The sequence below is a fragment of the Xiphophorus maculatus genome, chromosome 13 (genome assembly GCF_002775205.1).
Source record: "Xiphophorus maculatus strain JP 163 A chromosome 13, X_maculatus-5.0-male, whole genome shotgun sequence".
NCBI classification, from domain to species: domain Eukaryota; kingdom Metazoa; phylum Chordata; class Actinopteri; order Cyprinodontiformes; family Poeciliidae; genus Xiphophorus; species Xiphophorus maculatus.
This window is the reverse complement of record NC_036455.1, coordinates 12,223,393-12,242,740: the sequence shown is the minus strand read 5'-3', so window position 1 is coordinate 12,242,740 and position 19,348 is coordinate 12,223,393. Positions and strand designations below refer to the sequence as shown.

General features: G+C 36.4%; 1 protein-coding gene across 2 annotated transcripts; it reads left to right on the top strand.

Annotated features, from left to right (window-relative positions):
• The first annotated feature begins 5,334 nt into the window (after positions 1 to 5,334).
• LOC102229128 (H-2 class I histocompatibility antigen, Q9 alpha chain-like) lies at positions 5,335 to 18,832 on the top strand. 2 transcript variants are annotated; one of them, XM_023344391.1, is made up of 6 exons: positions 5,335 to 5,430; positions 13,725 to 13,988; positions 14,486 to 14,764; positions 15,013 to 15,315; positions 16,164 to 16,256; positions 18,318 to 18,832. In XM_023344391.1, exons 1-6 carry the CDS (start codon positions 5,358 to 5,360, stop codon positions 18,359 to 18,361), a joined length of 1,056 nt encoding a protein of 351 aa, XP_023200159.1. In that variant the 5' UTR covers positions 5,335 to 5,357; the 3' UTR covers positions 18,362 to 18,832. The 2 variants fall into 2 exon arrangements, with proteins under 2 accessions (XP_023200159.1, XP_023200158.1); XM_023344390.1 differs by lacking the exon at positions 5,335 to 5,430 and having other exon boundaries at positions 12,239 to 13,988.
• Positions 18,833 to 19,348: the final 516 nt, after the last annotated feature.

The window sequence follows — 19,348 nt, the reverse complement described above, 5'->3', positions numbered from 1 at the left end:
ACATAAGCTTGTGCTTCATTCAGAGTTGTTTGAAGGAGAAGTAAGGATGGGTGTTAGACCTGCACTACCTGTGGTTGGTGTCACAGTTATACTGGGGAACCATATAGCTGGAGGGAAAGTCTGGCCTGATCAACCAGAATCTCCAGTTATTGTTTCAATACCTTTGGTCAGCAGTGGTCCTGACGAAAATGAAAAATCACACCCAGAAGTTTTCCAAGCATGTGCTGTGACACGAGCAATGAAAGCATCCAGTGCTGTGCATCAGGATGAAAGCTTTGGAAAAGATACACAGACGTCCTCTTTTTGTTGGTCTAACATTCCTTTGTCTATTTCACAGAATGATCTGGGGCAGGAGCAAAGATCTGACCCCACAATACAGCACTTGTTTCAGTCTGCATTACCTGCTGAGGAGATGCAGAACCATGCTCATGGATACTTTGTTGAGAACAAGGTACTGTTAAGGAAGTGGATGCCATGTGGTGATGATGTTATTGGGCAGCCAGTTTATCAGGTTGTGGTGCCTTTGAAATTGCGTGACTTGGTTTTGCAGGTATCCCATGATGAGTCCGGACACATGGGAGTTAGGAAAACCTATGACCGCATTTTAAGAAATTTTTTTTGGCCACGGCTGAAAAAAGATATTGCTTCATATATTAAAACCTGTCACACCTGTCAGTTGACTGGTAAACCCAATCAAGTCATACACCGGGCACCACTGTATCCTATTCCGACTATTGGTAAACCATTTGAGCACTTAATAATTGATTGTGTGGGTCCTCTTCCACCTTCATGTTTAGGTGCTAAGTATCTTTTGACAGTTATGTGCCAAAGTACCAGGTATCCAGCAGCATATCCATTGCACACACTTACTGCAAAGTCTGTGGTGCGAGCGCTTGGGCAATTTATTGGTATTTTTGGAATACCTAAAGTCATTCAGAGTGACCAAGGATCTAATTTCTCCTCTCATTTGTTTGCACAGGTTTTGAAGCAGCTACACATTCAGCATAATCAATCTACAGCGTATCACGCACAGAGCCAAGGGGCACTGGAGCGATTTCATCAGACATTAAAATCTTTACTCCGTGCTTACTGTGTTCAGATGAAGGCTGATTGGGAGGATGGTCTGCCTTGGTTGTTACTTGCAGCGAGAGAAGTAACACAAGAAAGTACGGGCTTTAGCCCTAATGAATTAGTATTCGGTCATACTGTGCGTGGTCCGTTAACAGTTTTGCGAGATGAGTGGAAGGATGCTGAACCACCACAAAACTTGTTGCATTATGTTAATGGGTTTAGGCAGAGACTCTTTACTGCAACGCAGTTGGCAAATAGGAAACTATCATCTGCACAGGAAAAAATGAAGTGTTTGTATGATAAGAAAGCTGAACATCGTGTTTTTCTTTCAGGTGATCAAGTACTGGCTTTACTTCCTGTTGTGACTTCACCATTTCAGGCCAAGTTTTCTGGCCCACACACAGTTTTGAAACAGCTTTCCGATCAAAACTATCTCATTGCAACTCCAGAAAGACGGAAGAAACAGCAGACGGTTCATGTAAACCTCTTAAAACCTTACCATGTTCGTGATAACACTGTATTGGTGGATGACATTCACCCTGTGTGCATTAGTGAAACGGTGACATCTGCTGGAGGTGAATGGAATGGCGATGGGTTGCCTGTTCCAGATTCAGCCATGCTAACTGGTCGACTTATAAATTCTGAAGTACTGAAGAACTTGGACACTATGCTGAATTATTTACCAGAGACTCAATGTTTTGAGTTAGTTCAGTTGATAAAATCTTACTCTGATTTGTTTGCAGATATTCCATCCTGCACACATTTGATTGAGCATGATATTGAGGTGGGTGATGCACAACCTATAAAACAGCAGTTTTACAGGGTTAGCCCTGAAAAACGCAAATATCTGGATGCTGAGATTGACTACATGTTAAAAAATGGGATCGCTCAAGCATCATGTTCAAGCTGGTCTTCACCTTGCTTGCTAGTTCCAAAATCAGACAAAACCTATAGGTTTTGTTCCGATTTCAGAAAAGTCAATAGCATAACCAAAACTGATTCATACCCACTACCTCGTATGGATGACTGTATTGACCAGATTGGTAATGCTAAGTTCATTAGTAAGATAGACCTGTTAAAAGGTTATTGGCAGGTCCCTTTAACTAAAAGGGCACAGGAAATCGCTGCCTTTATTACACCTACTGGTTTGTACTCCTACAATGTTATGCCTTTTGGTTTGAAGAATGCGCCGGCGACTTTTCAGCGCTTGATGAATAAAGTTGTTGGGTGTTTAGAAGGTTGTTCTGTGTATTTGGATGACATTGTTGTCTATTCTAATAGTTGGTCTTCTCACCTGGAACAACTCACAACTTTGTTTGACCGTTTGGTGGATGCACGTCTTACAGTGAATCTAGCCAAATGTGAGTTTGCTCGAGCAACTGTCATTTATCTTGGTCATCAAGTGGGTCAAGGTAAAGTATGTCCAGTTAAAGCAAAGGTGGAAGCGATTGAAAAGTATCCCCCACCAACTACTAAAAAGGAACTCATGAAATTTTTGGGTTTAGTTGGGTATTATAGAGCCTTCTGCAGAAACTTTTCAACTGTGGTTGCACCTCTGACAGATCTTTTGAAAAGTAATGTGAAATACATCTGGTCCTCTGTCTGTCAGCAGGCTTTTGAAGATGTGAAGAGGATGCTATGTGATTCTCCTGTCTTGTTGGCTCCGGATATGAATAAGTCTTTTAAACTACAGGTTGATGCCAGTCATGTTGGTGCAGGGGGAGTCCTTTTGCAAATGGATGTCTTTTCAATTGAGAGACCTGTGAGTTTTTTTTCTAGGAAGTTTAATAGACATCAACTGAATTATTCAGTCATAGAAAAAGAGACCCTTGCTCTTATTTGGTCATTACAACATTTTGAGGTTTATGTGGGTTCAGGTCCTTTAACTGTCTTCACAGATCATAATCCTCTGACCTTTTTGAATTCTTTTCGGTGCCCAAATCAGAGACTTGTGAGATGGTCGTTGTTTCTGCAGTCATTTTCTTTAGATATTCGTCATATCAAGGGAAAGGATAATGTCATCGCAGATGCTTTGTCAAGAGCACAAAGTCAGTAATTTATTTATTTTTTCCTCTTACCTGTCTGAGTCACTTCATGGTACCAGTTGTTGACTTGGGGATGGGTTTTAAAAGGATTTAAGTTTTGTTTTTTGTTCCGTCTCAGCTTGTCTGAAATGATGTGAGTGTATTTAAACTTGTTTTTTTCTTTCTCTTCAGATGTTGATACATAGGTTGCCCAGGGTTCCGGTGGGGACCCTGTTTTGAAGAGGGGGGGTGTTACGGCCCAAGGCTATTCCTTTGGGGTTTAGCATCCCTGCTCCAGATCTTCTGATTGGTGCTGATTGGAAGTGGAGGCAGCTGGCCAGTGTCTCCATGAATGACATCAGATCAGCTTAAAATGCACCACCTTTTTCTCACCAGGACAGCCCTTTTTCTCTTGGTCTGTCAACCTCTCCTCTTTTCTCCCTTTCCTCTCCAACCAGTTATGACTTTTGTTAAATAAATCCTATTTTAAGTTATCCCACGCGTTGCTTCCCTTTCATTTGTTATGGTACTAGAGCCAGACCATAACAGATTCTATGTTGCATTGTGATTCTGTGTTTGTAATGATGCAAAGCACTTTGAAATGCCTGGCTGCTGAAATGTGCTATACAAATAAAATTTGATTGATTGACGGATTGATTGATCTTTGACTTTGGCATCCAAACTACATGGTGGATAATCTCCTAATGTTTGTCAGCTAATTGTAAAGTGTCTTTAATGAGATCACAGAGAAGTTTCTAAAAATGCTTCCTCACAAAAACAGTCGATTTTCAGAGGAAAACTCCTTGACTTTGATGGGCAGGTTTGACGGATAAAATTAATGAAACATTTATTTATTTCATGTTATATTTAATTATCTATTTATTTATTTATTTAGTCCCTTCTTGGTCCTCAATAGAAAATAAACCTCTTAGACATTCTGCTCACAAAGAAACACAAATATACAATATTATCTGGTTACTAAGTTAGTCTGGTTTTCAGTTTACTTTGAAAGGGGTAACCAGTGGCGGTTCACTGTGGCTGTTTATCAAGACCAGACAGAAATATGTAGATTCCTTATCTATCCTTCCTTTCATTTTCTATGCCAGAAGTCAAGAGCTGATTTAGCATCTTTCAACTTTTAGATGCATCCCTGATCCAGAAAACCTGAATCAAATGAATAGATTGTTACCAAGTTATTCTCCTTCGTCAACCAACAGTAGTCCACTGATAGTCTGTAGGTCAGATTTAGTTTCCTCTCTGGTTCAACTCATCTGGATTACATGATGGCTCCTTAGCAGGAATCTGCAGAACATTTGCTGTAGCAGTAATAACTGCTACTACTATCCTGCATGTTTAGAGAGAAATAAAACATGCAGGATACTGACGCTTGAGGACTGAGTTTGAACACACCTGCTGTATAACAGTATCAGTGATGGCCATTATCAACCCAGGCTTTGACCAATCAGGCATGGAGTCTGTTTGTGATTTGTATATTTGATTTAGCTCAGGTTTTAAGTTGGATTCCCTTCCTGACACAATCCTTCATATGTGTCCAGAATGAACTGGCACAAGGAATCACTGGCACAAGGCCTTTTATGTTTGCATGAAATGTCATGAACTGTGGGTGGTGGAAGCGGTGAGGGAAACGCAGCAGACCCAGATGAGATGAATGATGGAAGTTTAATGATAAATAAAGTCAAAACAGTCCAAAAAACACAGGCAGCACGACGGAGCGGAAGCCAGGGCTCAACGCCGGTAGCAACTGAATTACGAATGGACACATGAAGGACTGATCGCACATTAGACAAGGACCCGACAAAGACACAGACACACAGGTGAGACTAAATACACAGGAGGGTAATCAGGGCATGAGAAACACCTGGGAGTAATCAAAGGGAGAAGTTGTGTCTTAAACCTTAGATGAGTTTTAGTTATTGTTATCTTAGAACTTGTGCCAGATAACCACATTGTTATTTCGGGTTTTATAACACAGTTTAGCATGTTAACTGTGAAAAATGTTAAACCTTCTACTTGTTGAACTCATTTCCGCCAGTCAAATAAATTCAGAACGTCTCCCTTTTGATTAGACAGATTTTAGAGGATTCTTTGCAAATGGATGCATCCCATTTGCAAAGTAACCCAAAGTGGTTTAAGTAACTACTTTGGGTTACTGAAACTATTGACTCAGGCGAAAGCAGAAGTCCAGACACAGTTCTCCAGTATTCTTTGGAGGAAGAAGACTAAAGTATATCAAAATTGAACATGCAAGGCGACATGGCTGAAACGACGCCTCTAATGATTCTGATTCTTGTGGGAATACGAGGGTCTATGGCAGGTGAGTTAGAAAGTCATAGTTTCATAGTTGTACCCACTACCCATCATAGTTGGGTAGGAACCAGTTACATTCAGCTACATTTAAAGTTTTGAAGAAGAAAAATACTTTTAGGAATATTTTCACTACTCTTTGCTTTTTACTTTTCCTTAAGTCATTTTATTATGAAGTATCAAAACCTTTACTTGAGTAAAATGTCTGGATTCTCTGCCCACTGTGAGTAACTTCACTACTTGTTTTAATAGTGCGTCTAACTTTTTTCATAGGTGCACCAGCACTAATGTTAGATATGCCCAAATTTTCCACCAGCTCGTGTTATTTAACATTGTCGTTTTACACTTTATGTTTTAAAAATCACTGTCAAATTAAGAAAATATTGAACTGTAAATGGTTAATTAATAATTTAACGAAACATAAACATTTCCCCTGTGTAAACTTCAATCACTGGAGCTGATTCAGGGAAGGAGAAAGAGAAAGATAATGAGATCCTTGTGATCCAGGGACAGCTTGAGGAACTGTTGCCCCAGTAAGGAGGAACTGAAAATGTTCATGAAGAGGAAACCTTCATGCAGAAAATGAAAAATAGAACAGTTAGAAAACAGTTATAATTTGTACAATTGAAAAATTATTTAAAAAAAAAACTTTTAGAGACACATCTTCACTAAATACTATCAGGAGAAGCTGTAGCCAAAATATTAAAAATACTAAACAATTACTAAATGATTACTAGACTTGTTTTATTCAGTCAGACTTAAAACATGATAATACATTATGGCATTATAATGGATTGGTGTGCAAAACTACAGTTTGGGGCATAAACTGTAGAGGCCTGCTTTTATAGCCTTTGTTTAATGCTATGCTAAGTAAATATGGTGACCAACTTAGTATAATTTTTATCATAAAGTTACAGTTTGCAGGTGTTGGTTATATATTACATGTCATGTTTTATCATATAATTTTAATGAAACATTGCTTTGCTGAAATATATTTATCAGAAAAACAACATTAGTGAAATTCTTTGTTTTTCATAAGTTAAGGTGCCAGTTTGATGAAGAACTCTTTATTTTACATGGATATATTGTCTCACTATGATTATTTAAGTTTTTGCATAAACAGCATATTCCATAATATCTCTTGCAGAGTTTCACTGATCTTTTCACTTTAAGATGAAACTGTAACAGTGGCTCTCTCCCGAGAAAAAAAAAAGCAGTGAAAGAATCTTCTAACATGGTTATTCTCCTCCTCGTTGGTTGTTCTTTATTTTAACATTTGAAACAACACAATGTCCGTATATAATCACTGGTATGTCATTTTAATAAATAATTATGGTGGGCTGCCGTGGCCAAAAGTGCCAGGTGTGTTTTTTGGTCCCAGTACAGCCTGATCAGATCTGAGGTATTCTGTGCTGATCAACAGAGATTCTTCAACAGGTTGTTTTATAGTGTGAAATGTTTTCTGACTTCCACATGTACATAGAACAGTTTCACTTGTTGATACAATAGAAGTTTTAGAATAACATTAATAATAATAATAATAATTAGAATAATAATTATTATGTGATGCTTTGCGCTGCTGGTATGACTGTTCTGACTGTTATTGGGAGTCTGAACAATTATTAATATATGCTGAGAAAAGTAATGTATACTGATCCTTTTTAATAACTACTGATTATTCAACATTTTGAAAGGTTAGATACAAGTAACCTAATGTGCCTGCTAGGTCAGTCTATTTAATATACATTTTTGGACAGATGAATCAAAACTCTAAAAAAGCAATTTATTTGTTTGATATTTTTTCAACAATCAGAACAGAACCTGATTCTTGGGTTTATGTCAAGTATAATGTTATCTTGGGTTATATAACAGCGTTCTGATGCTAATGTTTCAACACAAGGGTATGAAGCTGCTACTCTGCCCTTCAAGGCAGGGTAACCAGAGGGTGTCACAGCGCCACCTTGGGAATTGCGCCCAAGGAAATAGTAAGGTACGCAAGGTTCGTAACCAATGAGAACGAGACTTCATTCCACCACAAAATTCATTTTTTATTGTTCCATGTTTAAAAAAACCCCCAGTAAAATTCAAAGAACCTCAATAGGAAGGGAAGTGCACAGTACTGGGGCCTACCAGCAGGGGGAGGGCAGTCCAAATGTGGGAACTGGTTCCTAAAACAAATTAATAAATCAAAATAAATCACCCCAAGCACTTGTGAACAGACACTCGATCGTGAAGAAATCCCAACACCGGTCACACAGGTCCAGTTCCTCTGGACACCCCCCCCACAGCCTTCAGCTCTCAGCCTGGAGACAAAAGGGTGGGGTAAAACAAAGCAAATACAAAAAGAAAGAGACTACAATTTAGACATGGGGTGCTAAAATGAGGTTACCCCTAACCTCCAAGGTATCAATCATTAAAATCAATGTTTTAATTAAGTAATATAAAAAATCACAGCCGTTAAACGCAGCAGAGCCGGAGGCCACACAGAATTGGATACAAAGCAAAAACAAAGCAAAAAACAAAGCAGCAGGGCTTCCAGCAAGCTGCAGCCGCTTTGTCTGAAATAAAGGCATAGATTAATAGGTGATTTGTAGAAAAATGGCAGAAGGCAGAGGAAGCCATTGTCACCTACCAGAGCTGGATGACTCCACCTCAACTAGAGAGCCCTTCCGGCCCAAATATAGGAGGATCCGCTTGCATGTACTGTACGTTCTATATATAAATAATTGTCATTTTGTGCTATTGAACTGCATGGGTGCAGTGCAATAAAAGAATTACATACCCGTTTTACGTTGCCAAGAGATGCACTGGGGAGGGTAAATTACAACCACATCCCAGTATCAACAGGAGACTTCAGGCAGCTTCTAAATTTAAACAATTTGAATTAACCAACTAAATTTGCAGTCTAGTACAGAAGGAGAAACATTACTTACTGATTTTAGAGTTTTGACCACTGCAAGTTAACCAAGTGACCTTCCCACTGAAGTGTGACCAAATGCAGGCATGAAGAAAGCATCTTCTTCTTCTTTAGATTTTAACGGCAGCTTGCATCCATTTACGTTGCACTACTGCCCTCTATTGCCTCCTACCACCTACTCCTCAAAGTCTCTTAAAAATCCCAGTGTTTTTTAAAAAACGAAACATCTTCTTTTTCCCCTCAACACTATTCAGCTGACCGATCACCTTCTCAAATTTCAATTCCCTACTAACACCTAGTTCTGTTTTTAATAATCTTCTTTGACTTGCGTATTTCCTACATTTAATCAAAACATGTTCCACTGTTTCTACTTCATCACACCATCTACATAAACCAGTAAGATGTTTCCCCATCTTAAAAAGAGTTCCGTTTAGGAAACTATGCCCAGTTCGTATTCTATTTATAATTATCTCTTCCCTCCTGTTTAATCCTCTGATCCTTTCTACATCGACTGTATTTTGTATTCTAAATAAATGTCTTCCATTTATTTCATTTACCCACCTAGCTTCCCATATCTTCTTGCTTTCTTTCCAAATTATACTTTTGCCTTCAGATTTAGATAACTTTATTTGCATATCAATATCATCTTTCTTAATTGTCTCCTTAGCCAGCCTGTCTGCTCTTTCATTCCCCATAATACCTACATGAGCAGGTGTCCAGAATAATACAACATTTTTATTTTGTTCACATATCCTATGATGAACCGCCATAATCTCATATAAAATATTTTGATGATTTTTTGTACGTCCCTTTCCGATACTCGTCAACGCAGATAGAGAGTCACTACAAACTATTATTTTATTCCCATTAGTTTCCTCCACCCATTCTAAAGCTACTAAAATAGCACCTAGTTCTACTGCGAATACACTCAAATAATCAGATGTTCTTTTTGAAATACTAATCTTTAATTCAGGAATCACTATGGCTATACTGGTTGCTTCACTTTTAGGGTCTTTCGACCCATCTGTATAAATTTGCAAATATTCATTATATTTATTCTGCATTTGATTATAAAATCCTTGGCAAGTATCTAATGTGTTCCTTTTCCTAATATTTGTTAGTGTTCTGTCTACATTAATATATTTCCAAGTCCATGTCGGTCTCAAAGGCCACAATACAGTTGGACTAAATTCCTTATAATATACATTAAAAATTTTCGCTCTATCATCCCCAACCCACCCAAAGCTATCAATTTGTTTCTTTCCTCTTTCCCAACACTCTCCTAATAATTTCTTAACCGGGTGATCTGCATTATGTCCTTTTAAACTTATCCAATAATTGACCATTAGCTGCTGTCTTCTAATGCATAATGGCATTTCTCCTGACTCTACTTGTAATGCACATATTGGTGTTGATTTAACTGCCCCTAAACATATTCTCAGTGCTCTGGCTTGAATAACATCTAACTTTTTTAACCTAGTTTTAGCTGCTGATCCATACACCACACTCCCATAATCTATTCTTGATCTAATTAGAGACGCATATATATTTTTAAGGGAATCGAAATTTGCACCCCATGTCAACCCAGCTAAACACCTCATAATGTTTAGAACCTTTTTATTCTTCTCCATAATATGTTCTATATGATTTCCCCAAGTTAGTTTCTTATCCAAAACTACTCCCAAAAAATGAAACCAATCAACCCTTTCTAACTCTTTCCCATATAAACACAACCTTTTATCAACCCCTATTTTTTTATTTGTGAAAAACATTACTTTTGTCTTTTCAATTGAAAATTTAAAGCCCCACTTTACTCCCCACTTTATCTATACCTTCCTGTATTTTAACAATAAGATGGTCCACATTTCTTCCCCTTTTCCATAATGCTCCATCATCAGCAAAAAGTGACTTACCAAAACCGATGGATAATTCTTTAAAAATGTCGTTGATCATAACTGAAAATAATGTTGGACTTACCACACTTCCTTGAGGGGTTCCATTTTCTATTTTACATAATTTCGAAAACTGACATCCTATTTTAACTTGAATATTTCTGTCCCGTAAAAAATCCCATAACCAATTAAACATATTACCTCCTATACTTATCTGATGTAATTTAATCATTAACCCTTCCCTCCATAACATATCATATGCTTTCTCCACATCAAAAAACACAGCAACAACAGTTTCCTTATTAATCTGAGCTTTTCTAATATCATCCTCTAAACATAAAATAGGATCCATTGTTCCTCTCCCTCTACGAAAACCACTCTGATAAGGAGCAATTAAATGTTTTGACTCCAAATATTGTGTCAATCTCTCATTCACCATCCTTTCCATCAGTTTACACAGATTAGATGTTAAAGCTATTGGTCTGTAATTTACAGGGTTACTCTGATCTTTCCCAGGTTTCTTCAACGGAATAATAATAGCTTCTTTCCACTTACAAGGAAGTCTCCCCTCCTTCCAAATCTTATTGAATAAAATTAATAATTTATTTAAAACTTCCTCACTTACATGTCTTAGCATAATATAACACACCTCATCTTTACCTGGAGCACTATTCCTCGTTCTATCCAAAGCTCTTTTTAGCTCTCCAATAGAGAAAGGATAATTCATCAGATCATTATTATTCTCCTTTCTTCTTAAGATTCCATCATATTCCTTTTTAGTTCTCTCCCTTCCCTCCATTTCATTACCCAATAAATTTCTACCACTATGTATCTCCACAAATGTTCTCACTAACATATCAGCCTTTTCCTTGTCAGTTACAGTTACTATATCATTTTTATTTAGTATAGGTTAACTCCATTCACTTCTATCTCCTCCCATTTTTTTGATCATCCCCCAAACATCCCCTAGTTTTGTACTACTGCCAATTGTGTCACAGAAACCTCTCCAGTATTCTCTTTTTGTGCTCCTTATTGTTCTCCTGACTTTGGCTTGTGACTTTTTATATTCAATTAAATGTTGAAAATTATGAGACCTTTTAACCAATTTAAATGCTTTATTTCTTTCTCTAACTGCTTTCCTACACTCTTCATTCCACCATGGAACTAACTTTCTCCTATTTTTCCCTGATGTTTTTGGAATAGCCTCCTCTGCAGCAACTAAAATACCCTGACTAATCACTCGGTTCATACTTTCAATACTCTGATCATTTTGAACATTTAAAATTTTCCTATCACATAGGTTATAAAATTCCTCCCAATTTGCTTTCTCAAATATCCACTTTCCTCCTATCATTTCAGGCCTATGCACCTGGCCCATCCTTATTTTGCTGATTATAATGTAGTGATCACTACCAAATGACTTATTTTTAACTTGCCAATCACATAGTGGAGCTAAACAGCTAGAAACAAATGTCAGATCTAGTACAGATTCCTTACCTGAATTTATATCAATTCTTGTCTTCTTTCCATTATTCAAGCAAACCAAATTATTACTATCTAGAAATTCTTCTAAAATGTTCCCATTATAATCTACTTTTTCACTACCCCATAATGAATGATGTGCATTAAAATCTCCACACCAAATAACATTTCCTTTCATATCCATCTCTTCAAGTTTACTTACCTCAAGCTTTTTACAAGGATTGTAAAAATTTAGAACCAACAGTACCTTCTCTTCCACCCATATTTCAGTTGCAACATACTCCAAATCTCCTTTTCTTCCAATAACTTTATACGGAATACCTTCTTTAATCAGAGAAAGACACCCTCTCCCATTTCCTTCTTCTCTATCATATCTAACTGCAATATATCCATCCAATTTGAAATCCAAAAAAGGCCTCAGCCAAGTTTCCTGTATACAAATTACATCAGGTTTTTCTTCTAATTCGTAAATAAACTGTTTAAAATCTTGCCCATTTGACAGAAGACTCCTCGCATTCCATTGTAATATTGAGACTATCCTTCTTGACTTGCCTGACTACACGGTTCTCCCCTTATGTCCTCCCACCGACTATTCTTTAAGTCTAAACTATGGCACGCTGCCTTTACAATAATCTGAATCCTTTCCGTTTTTGATTTCACATCCGACGTTGCATTTATAACTCCTGCAATAAAAGTCACCATTTTCTTTTTTTCCTCTTCAACTTTCTTTTCAACCATTTCCATAATTTTTGAAATTACTTGCTTTTCTCCTGTTAGAGATTTCCCAGTTTGTTTCTCTTTCTCAACTACTTTACACGCTTCTGCATATGTTACTTTCTGCGTAACTTTTGTTTTCTGTATCATTGATTGTCGTTTCATTACCTCGCATCCCCAAAAAGCAACACTATGCTCTCCTCCACAACTACAGCACTTTGGTTTAACTCCAATCCCACATTTACCATATTCATGGTCTCCAGAACAACGGGCACATCTCCTTTTTCCTTTACACATTTTTGCAATATGGCCAAATTCCTGACAGTTGAAGCACCTCACTGGTTTGGGCACATTTTCCCTGACACTAAATCTTATCAAGCCAAAGAAAACCTCCCTTGGCATTTCTTTTGTTTCAAACTCCAGCAACACAGTTTCTGTTTCAATCTTCTCTGGACCCCTTGTCATTCTTCGTGCTCCTTTTACTTCCTTGTTTCTTTCTTTCAGATTTTCAACTAATTCCTTCATATCAACACTCAACGGCACTCCTGTTATGATTCCTTTGCTTTCATTATTTCTTTTTTCACCCACTTTAACAACTGCTCTAATTTTGACTTTACACACCCATCCAAGCTTTTTCACCTTTTCAACCTGACCTTCAGAATTACAGCCAATCAAAAGATTTCCGTCTCTCAGTACTTTAGCATGTTTAATTTCCCCAACATGTGTCTTAAGTGCTTTTGTTAGTTTAAGTGGATCAATCTTCTTGACTCCTTCTCCTTCATCAAATCTTATTATAATGTTCAGATTTTGTCTTTTTAGTGCTTCTTTTCCTTCCTCAATTCCTTCATTATCAGTGTCTTCAGTGCTTTCCTCATTTCCTTTTTTTCTCATTCTTTCAGCAGCTTGCTGCTTCTTTCCACCCTTTCCCACCAATTCCCACTCTTTATCTTCATTCCGACCACTCCTTCCTTCCTCATCACTACACTCCATACTATTACAGTCACTTCTTTCCAAATCCAACGTCGTCATGTTCCGAGTTAAGTCCCAGCTAACAAACGTTAAAGCGCAACATTATTTCAAATTCTGCCAAAAGGAAAAACTTGCTTGCTAGGCTTCCTCCCCTTCCCGTAGCAGCCACCAGAACCCTTCCGCCGTCAGCCGGCTCATGAAGAAAGCAGGTGAGAGAGTCTGCCTTTATGCTCACACCCACTGAGCTAATTAGGTGCCAGGTGTTCTCAATCTTGGGGCAGGCTTCATCCTGCTACACTAAGATATTCAGAAAAGTGTTTTTTCTTACAGTGACCCACTCTCTGAAGTATTTCTACACGGCGTCTTCAGGAATAGAAAATCCATCATACGTCTCTGTTGGGTTGGTGGATGATGTTCAGATAAGTTACTGTGACAACAACATCAACAAAAATATTCCTAAACAGGATTGGATGAATAAAGTGAATTCAGAACATCCAAATTACTGGAAGGAGGAAACAGAAACATGTCTGGCTAAACAGCGAACCTTCAAATTCAGCCTCAAAATTGCAAAACAACGTTTCAACCAGACTGGAGGTTTGTTTATATTTCACCTTGTACACAAAGTGGTTTTTGTAAAGTTTTCCACATTGTTTTTTGCACATTTTATTTTAATGATTATTTTACACTTGATCGTTAGTTATCTGAAGGTATTTACCTCTGTTTAATTTAAAACATAAGTCCAATAAATAGTGTTTTTGTGTGTATTCCCCTGTAATCTGAAATGTTATCACAGAAAACCGTTTCTGTTCCTATTCATGCCTTAGTTAAACATTGGAACTTATAGCAGTGAATATTTGATTATTTGTTTCTATGGTCCCATTAAAAGTTATGAACAAATTGTAAACTAAACTTACTGTTCTTGGGAGGAGGGTATAAATGCAAAGTTAGTATTTTGTGAAAAGCTTTTATTTATTTAGTTAATTTGTCCAAAGGTTTAGGAGTTTATTTTGATAGAAGAGTCTTACACTGAGATGCAGTTGGGACAAATTATGGGAAAGTATTTTAAACTCACTGATGTCTCTTTGTCTCAGGAGTTCACGTCTTTCAGCAGATGTATGGCTGTGAGTGGGATGATGAAACCGGAGAGGTCAAAGGTTATGATCAGTTTGGTTCTGATGGAGAAGATTTAATTATGCTGGATCCACAGACACAACAATGGATCGCTCCAAAACCACAAGCTGTCATCACCGCAAACAGATTTAATAATAGTAGAATTATTAAAGAACTTGAGAAGATTTACTTAACTCAGACATGTGTTGAGTGGCTGAAGAAATATGTGAATTATGGGAGGAGATCACTGATGAGAAAAGGTAATACAAAACATAAAATAGTTTAATGCACATAGTTACATTTATGTGTTCCCCTTGTTTCAGATAAACGTCATCAGTTTCCATGGCGCTATAGGCCCTTTCAACCTGTTTTTAATGCATTGTTCATAAATAAACTTGTCAAGTTTTCTCTGTAAACTGAAATCTATATTGTTAATATAAATTAGTTAGTAAAAATTATGTGTATATTTATAAAATAACTAAAATTGTTTGCTCCATGTTCTCTGCAGATCTTCCCTCAGTTTCTCTCCTCCAGAAGAATCCATCCTCTCCAGTCAGTTGCTTTGCTACAGGTTTCTACCCCAACAGAGCAAAAATGTTCTGGAGGAAAGATGGAGAGGAGATTCATGATGGTGTGGAAAAAGGAGAGATTCTCCCCAACAATGATGGAACCTTCCAGATGAATGTTGACATTGATTTGTCATCTGTTGCAAATGAAGACTGGAACAAGTATGAATGTGTGTTTAAGCTCTCTGGAGTCAAGGAAGACATGACCAATAGACTGGAGAAAACAAGAATCTTGAGAAATAAATGTAAGTGTCAGGTTTATGCACCTGGAACATCAAATAGACACTGGAAAAGACGAGAGTTAGATTCATTTTACTCGCGAGGAGAACGGACAGAGACGTACTCCAGTTACAATCTCTTCCCGCTCTGAAAATACATCTTGCCGTGCCCTCTCTTTTTATTGAAACAGGGAATGCCCTACCCACAATGCACTTTGCATCTCTAAGGAAAATAGGTCACGCAGCTGCAACATGATTCAGAGTTCCACAGCATATCTTCTGGAACACATGTCCATGTACAATTAAACAAAAACAAGTTATACAGCTTCACACAATCTTTTGTGTTAAGGGCTCAGGAACTTCTTGCTGAGTGATTATCTGCTGAATCCGGCTGCAACCGCTCCCTTACTCAAAACATTCATGTTGACCGCTCTCTTCAGTGATGCCTCCTTAAATATAATAATTAGTATTTATATAGGTTATTATTTTAATTCTATCAGTAAGTAATTATATAAAATGCCACGTTTGTTTGCTGTTAAATATCTGATTAATACAATGTTCTGACTGATTGATTGTGTTTTTAGATTTACATTCAGTTTTAGGTCAGAGACACAATCTTTTATCTCGGGATTATTATCTAAGTATGTACCATAAAATAAAAGTTAAAACAAGTGATTTGCTGCTAATACAATCTGCTCTAAGTGTTTGTGCTTCTTTTTGTTTTTACAAGTGTAAAATCAACACCAGCTTCATCTGAAACTGTTTACCTTATTGGTTTTAGGTTTTGTAAAGGTTTTATATAACCCATTGGTCATTTATAAAACTTGAAAATCCATTTGCATTCTAATTAAGTGAACTGTTTGTTTTCTCAACAGCAAATATCCCGACTGTGATCATCCCTGTTGTGGCTCTGGCTGTCCTCGGTCTCACTGCTGTGATTGGATTGATTATTTACAATAAGATGAACGGTGAGAAATGGATATTTTGATTGTTGGTTTTTAGATACAAATAGACCTGATTTAAATGGTAAATCTAAATATGGACTTAATTTAGACATGAGTCAATGATGCGTCCATGTGTATCTGTAGTTTAGAGCCATTTTATCTGTGCATAGACCAAGCAAGACTTCCTGCTTTAAGTGGTTGAAAATTAGGTTTAAGTCCATGAAAAAGCTGCAAATAATTTAAAAATACCAGAAAATTTGAGCTCATTTGATTCAGTATGAACCAGTTTTGTGCTTTTGTGGCAATAATATCAGTGTGCAAGAAATTATTATTATTATTATTATTTTTTAACCAAAAATGTATTGAATTCTTGTAAGTTCATGATGAAATGTTATTTGTATTGAACTGGAAGATTAAAACATGCATTTTAATGTAAAGCATTATTAAAAGTGTAGCTGTACATGTTGCTGTACAACAGCAGCAGCTGTTATTATTTTTTTTATTCACCATCAGGTGTATATATAACAAACATTATAGAGTGGCCAAAAATAAAAAGGGAAATTGATCTATAAAATTTTTTACCAGATAATAGAATGAATAACAGCAATAGAAATCAAATAACCAAACAAACAAAAACAAAGCAAAAAAACAAGCAAACAAGGAAGTATAAATTAAAATGGATACATTCAAAGCAAAACAAAACACAGAATAAGATCAATTGGTGTCACAACAAAAATGAAATTGATTTATATGTGAATTAGGATATGTATTTTTTTTCTTCAAAATGTTGGCAGTTATTTTCTAATTTGAATTATTTTTCTGTTCTCTAATTGATTAATCTAGCATCACAGGTATTTTGGGAAAAAGTGGAGAAAGGAGGGAAAAAAGAAAGCAAACAAATAGAAAATAATTAAGTAAAAGTACGTGCAAGAACAAAGAATAAATAAATAAAGAATAAAGGATAAGGAAAAAACACTGAGTCTTATTATTTGGCTCTCTGATTTCCCTCTTCTCCCTTGGTCCTCTGCCTCGGCATTAACTCACCGGCAATGAAATGTCATCTTAAAACACAAAATATATTTTATTAAACTATTTGAATTAGTTTATATGTATTGCCAACTGTTGCTCCATTGATATCTGTTATGTAAGTAGATCTAGACATTGTGAGCTACTGATTTTTTCCTATGTTTCAGTTAATCTGTATTGTTTTCTTGGCGATAGTCAGGGTCACAAGCAGTGGAGTTTGGGTCTGATGGAGTTCATGTTCAGTTCATCCAGATTACCAAGTAAACAGACAGAGGGGATTGTGGGATGTTGTGGCCAGAGATTTGAGACAGTTTGGTGATTGTTTCTTTCCAGAAGTTTAGTTTTGGTGGACAGAGCCAGAATGGTTGGAGCTGGTCATCAGCTGTATTTAGTGAACTGTGTGTGTAAATGTCTGAGTCTGTAAGGCTCTTTATGTGCATCCTGGGCTGTGTGATTTGTTTTCTATGGATTATTTTATATTGTATCAATGATATCTTGGAGTTGTTGGATATGTTGAAAATGTTATGGCAGACATTATTCCAAAATTGATTATCTGTGTGGATAGTATGATCTTTTCCCATTTAGTGATCAGAATTTGAGGTGCATTATTGGTAGAAGATTTTAGTTTGTTTAGGTTTGAGAGTGTTTTTGTAGACTTTGTGATTTTGTTGATGCTGTCAAATAGGGAAGGTTGTCCTAGGTGAAAGTTATTGATGTCTATTTTTGATTTGATGGTTTGTTTTAATTGATTATATTGAAAAAACTGCTTCCTGTTTAAAAATGTTTAAAAGAAAAACACCCAGAAAGGAAAACAAAAACTGAAAGCAAGTTTCTTACAGCTGAAAAATCAAAACAAAAAGAAAATGAAAAGGAGACAAAAATCGTTTAAATTTTGAGCCATTTCTGTGTTTGGATTTATCTTTGGGTCACTTGGAATTTAGTCTTAAACAGACAAGTTTTGATTTTATCTCAGCTTTCTGTAAATTTACTCTGTTTAGTTAAATGTGTTTAATTCCAACATTTCTTTGTAACTAAATCTTTGTTTTATTCTCTCTGCAGATTCATCAATAGAGTCTAAACTGACACAAGAAATGTGTTGCTGAAATGTTATTGATGTTCAACAGATATCTAAGGAATCCAGTTTTAAAATTGAGGAACATTAACACTAACTGGTTCAAATGCCTGTGATGGACTGGTGACCAGTCCATGGTGGCTCCGCCTCTCACCTGTTGGTGGTACCAGCACCTTCCTGACCTCACAAGGGATAAGCAGATAAGCTTGTTGGATAATGAATGCTTTATCCAACTGTGTGTTACATTCTGATGGGTAATGATGCCACTTGACAAAATGCAGTGTTTTAATTGTTGACTGAGTCTTTTATGACTTTGTATTTTTGTGTATTTATAAAGCAAAGCATTTTGAACTGCCTTGTTGCTGAAATGTACAAATAAACTGGACTTGAATGGATGTTTCAAATACTGTTAAATGAAGTAGTTTTGACATTTTTGTCTAGAAAAGTGTTGCCATTGTTTTGGGTTCTGTAAATAATAATAAACTTTTTATTCAAACAATAATTCTGACCAGTGGAGTTTATCTGCATTTTGTCTGGTTTCTAAGTTTACTTATGTGAAAGAATCAGTGATTAATATGCCAGCTGCAGACATATAAATAATAGTAAATCAGATGTAACACATGAATCAGATTTAAATGGAGATAGTAGATACTTTTGTGGTTAGTGTAACATAACAAATTTATATATGTTAAACTGTTCTGATCCAATTAGCTACCAAGATATTAATATCTAACTGTTGAATATTAAAAACTGGACTATGATTTGCATTACAGTGATGATGATGACACGTCCTAATTTAATTTCTAGACGTGTCAATATTTGCATAATTTTCTCTAATAAAGTTGTAACAGAGACTGTATTAGTAAAGATTTAAATGGAAAATATTAATACTGTATTAGTGCAGTCTCCCTGTACTAATAAAAGTACAGATTCAAAAGCAATTAAGCTCCTTTTTAAGCAAAACAATGTTACAATAACCATTTCTAGAAGAAAGGAAAGCTGTGCTGTGGATGCACAC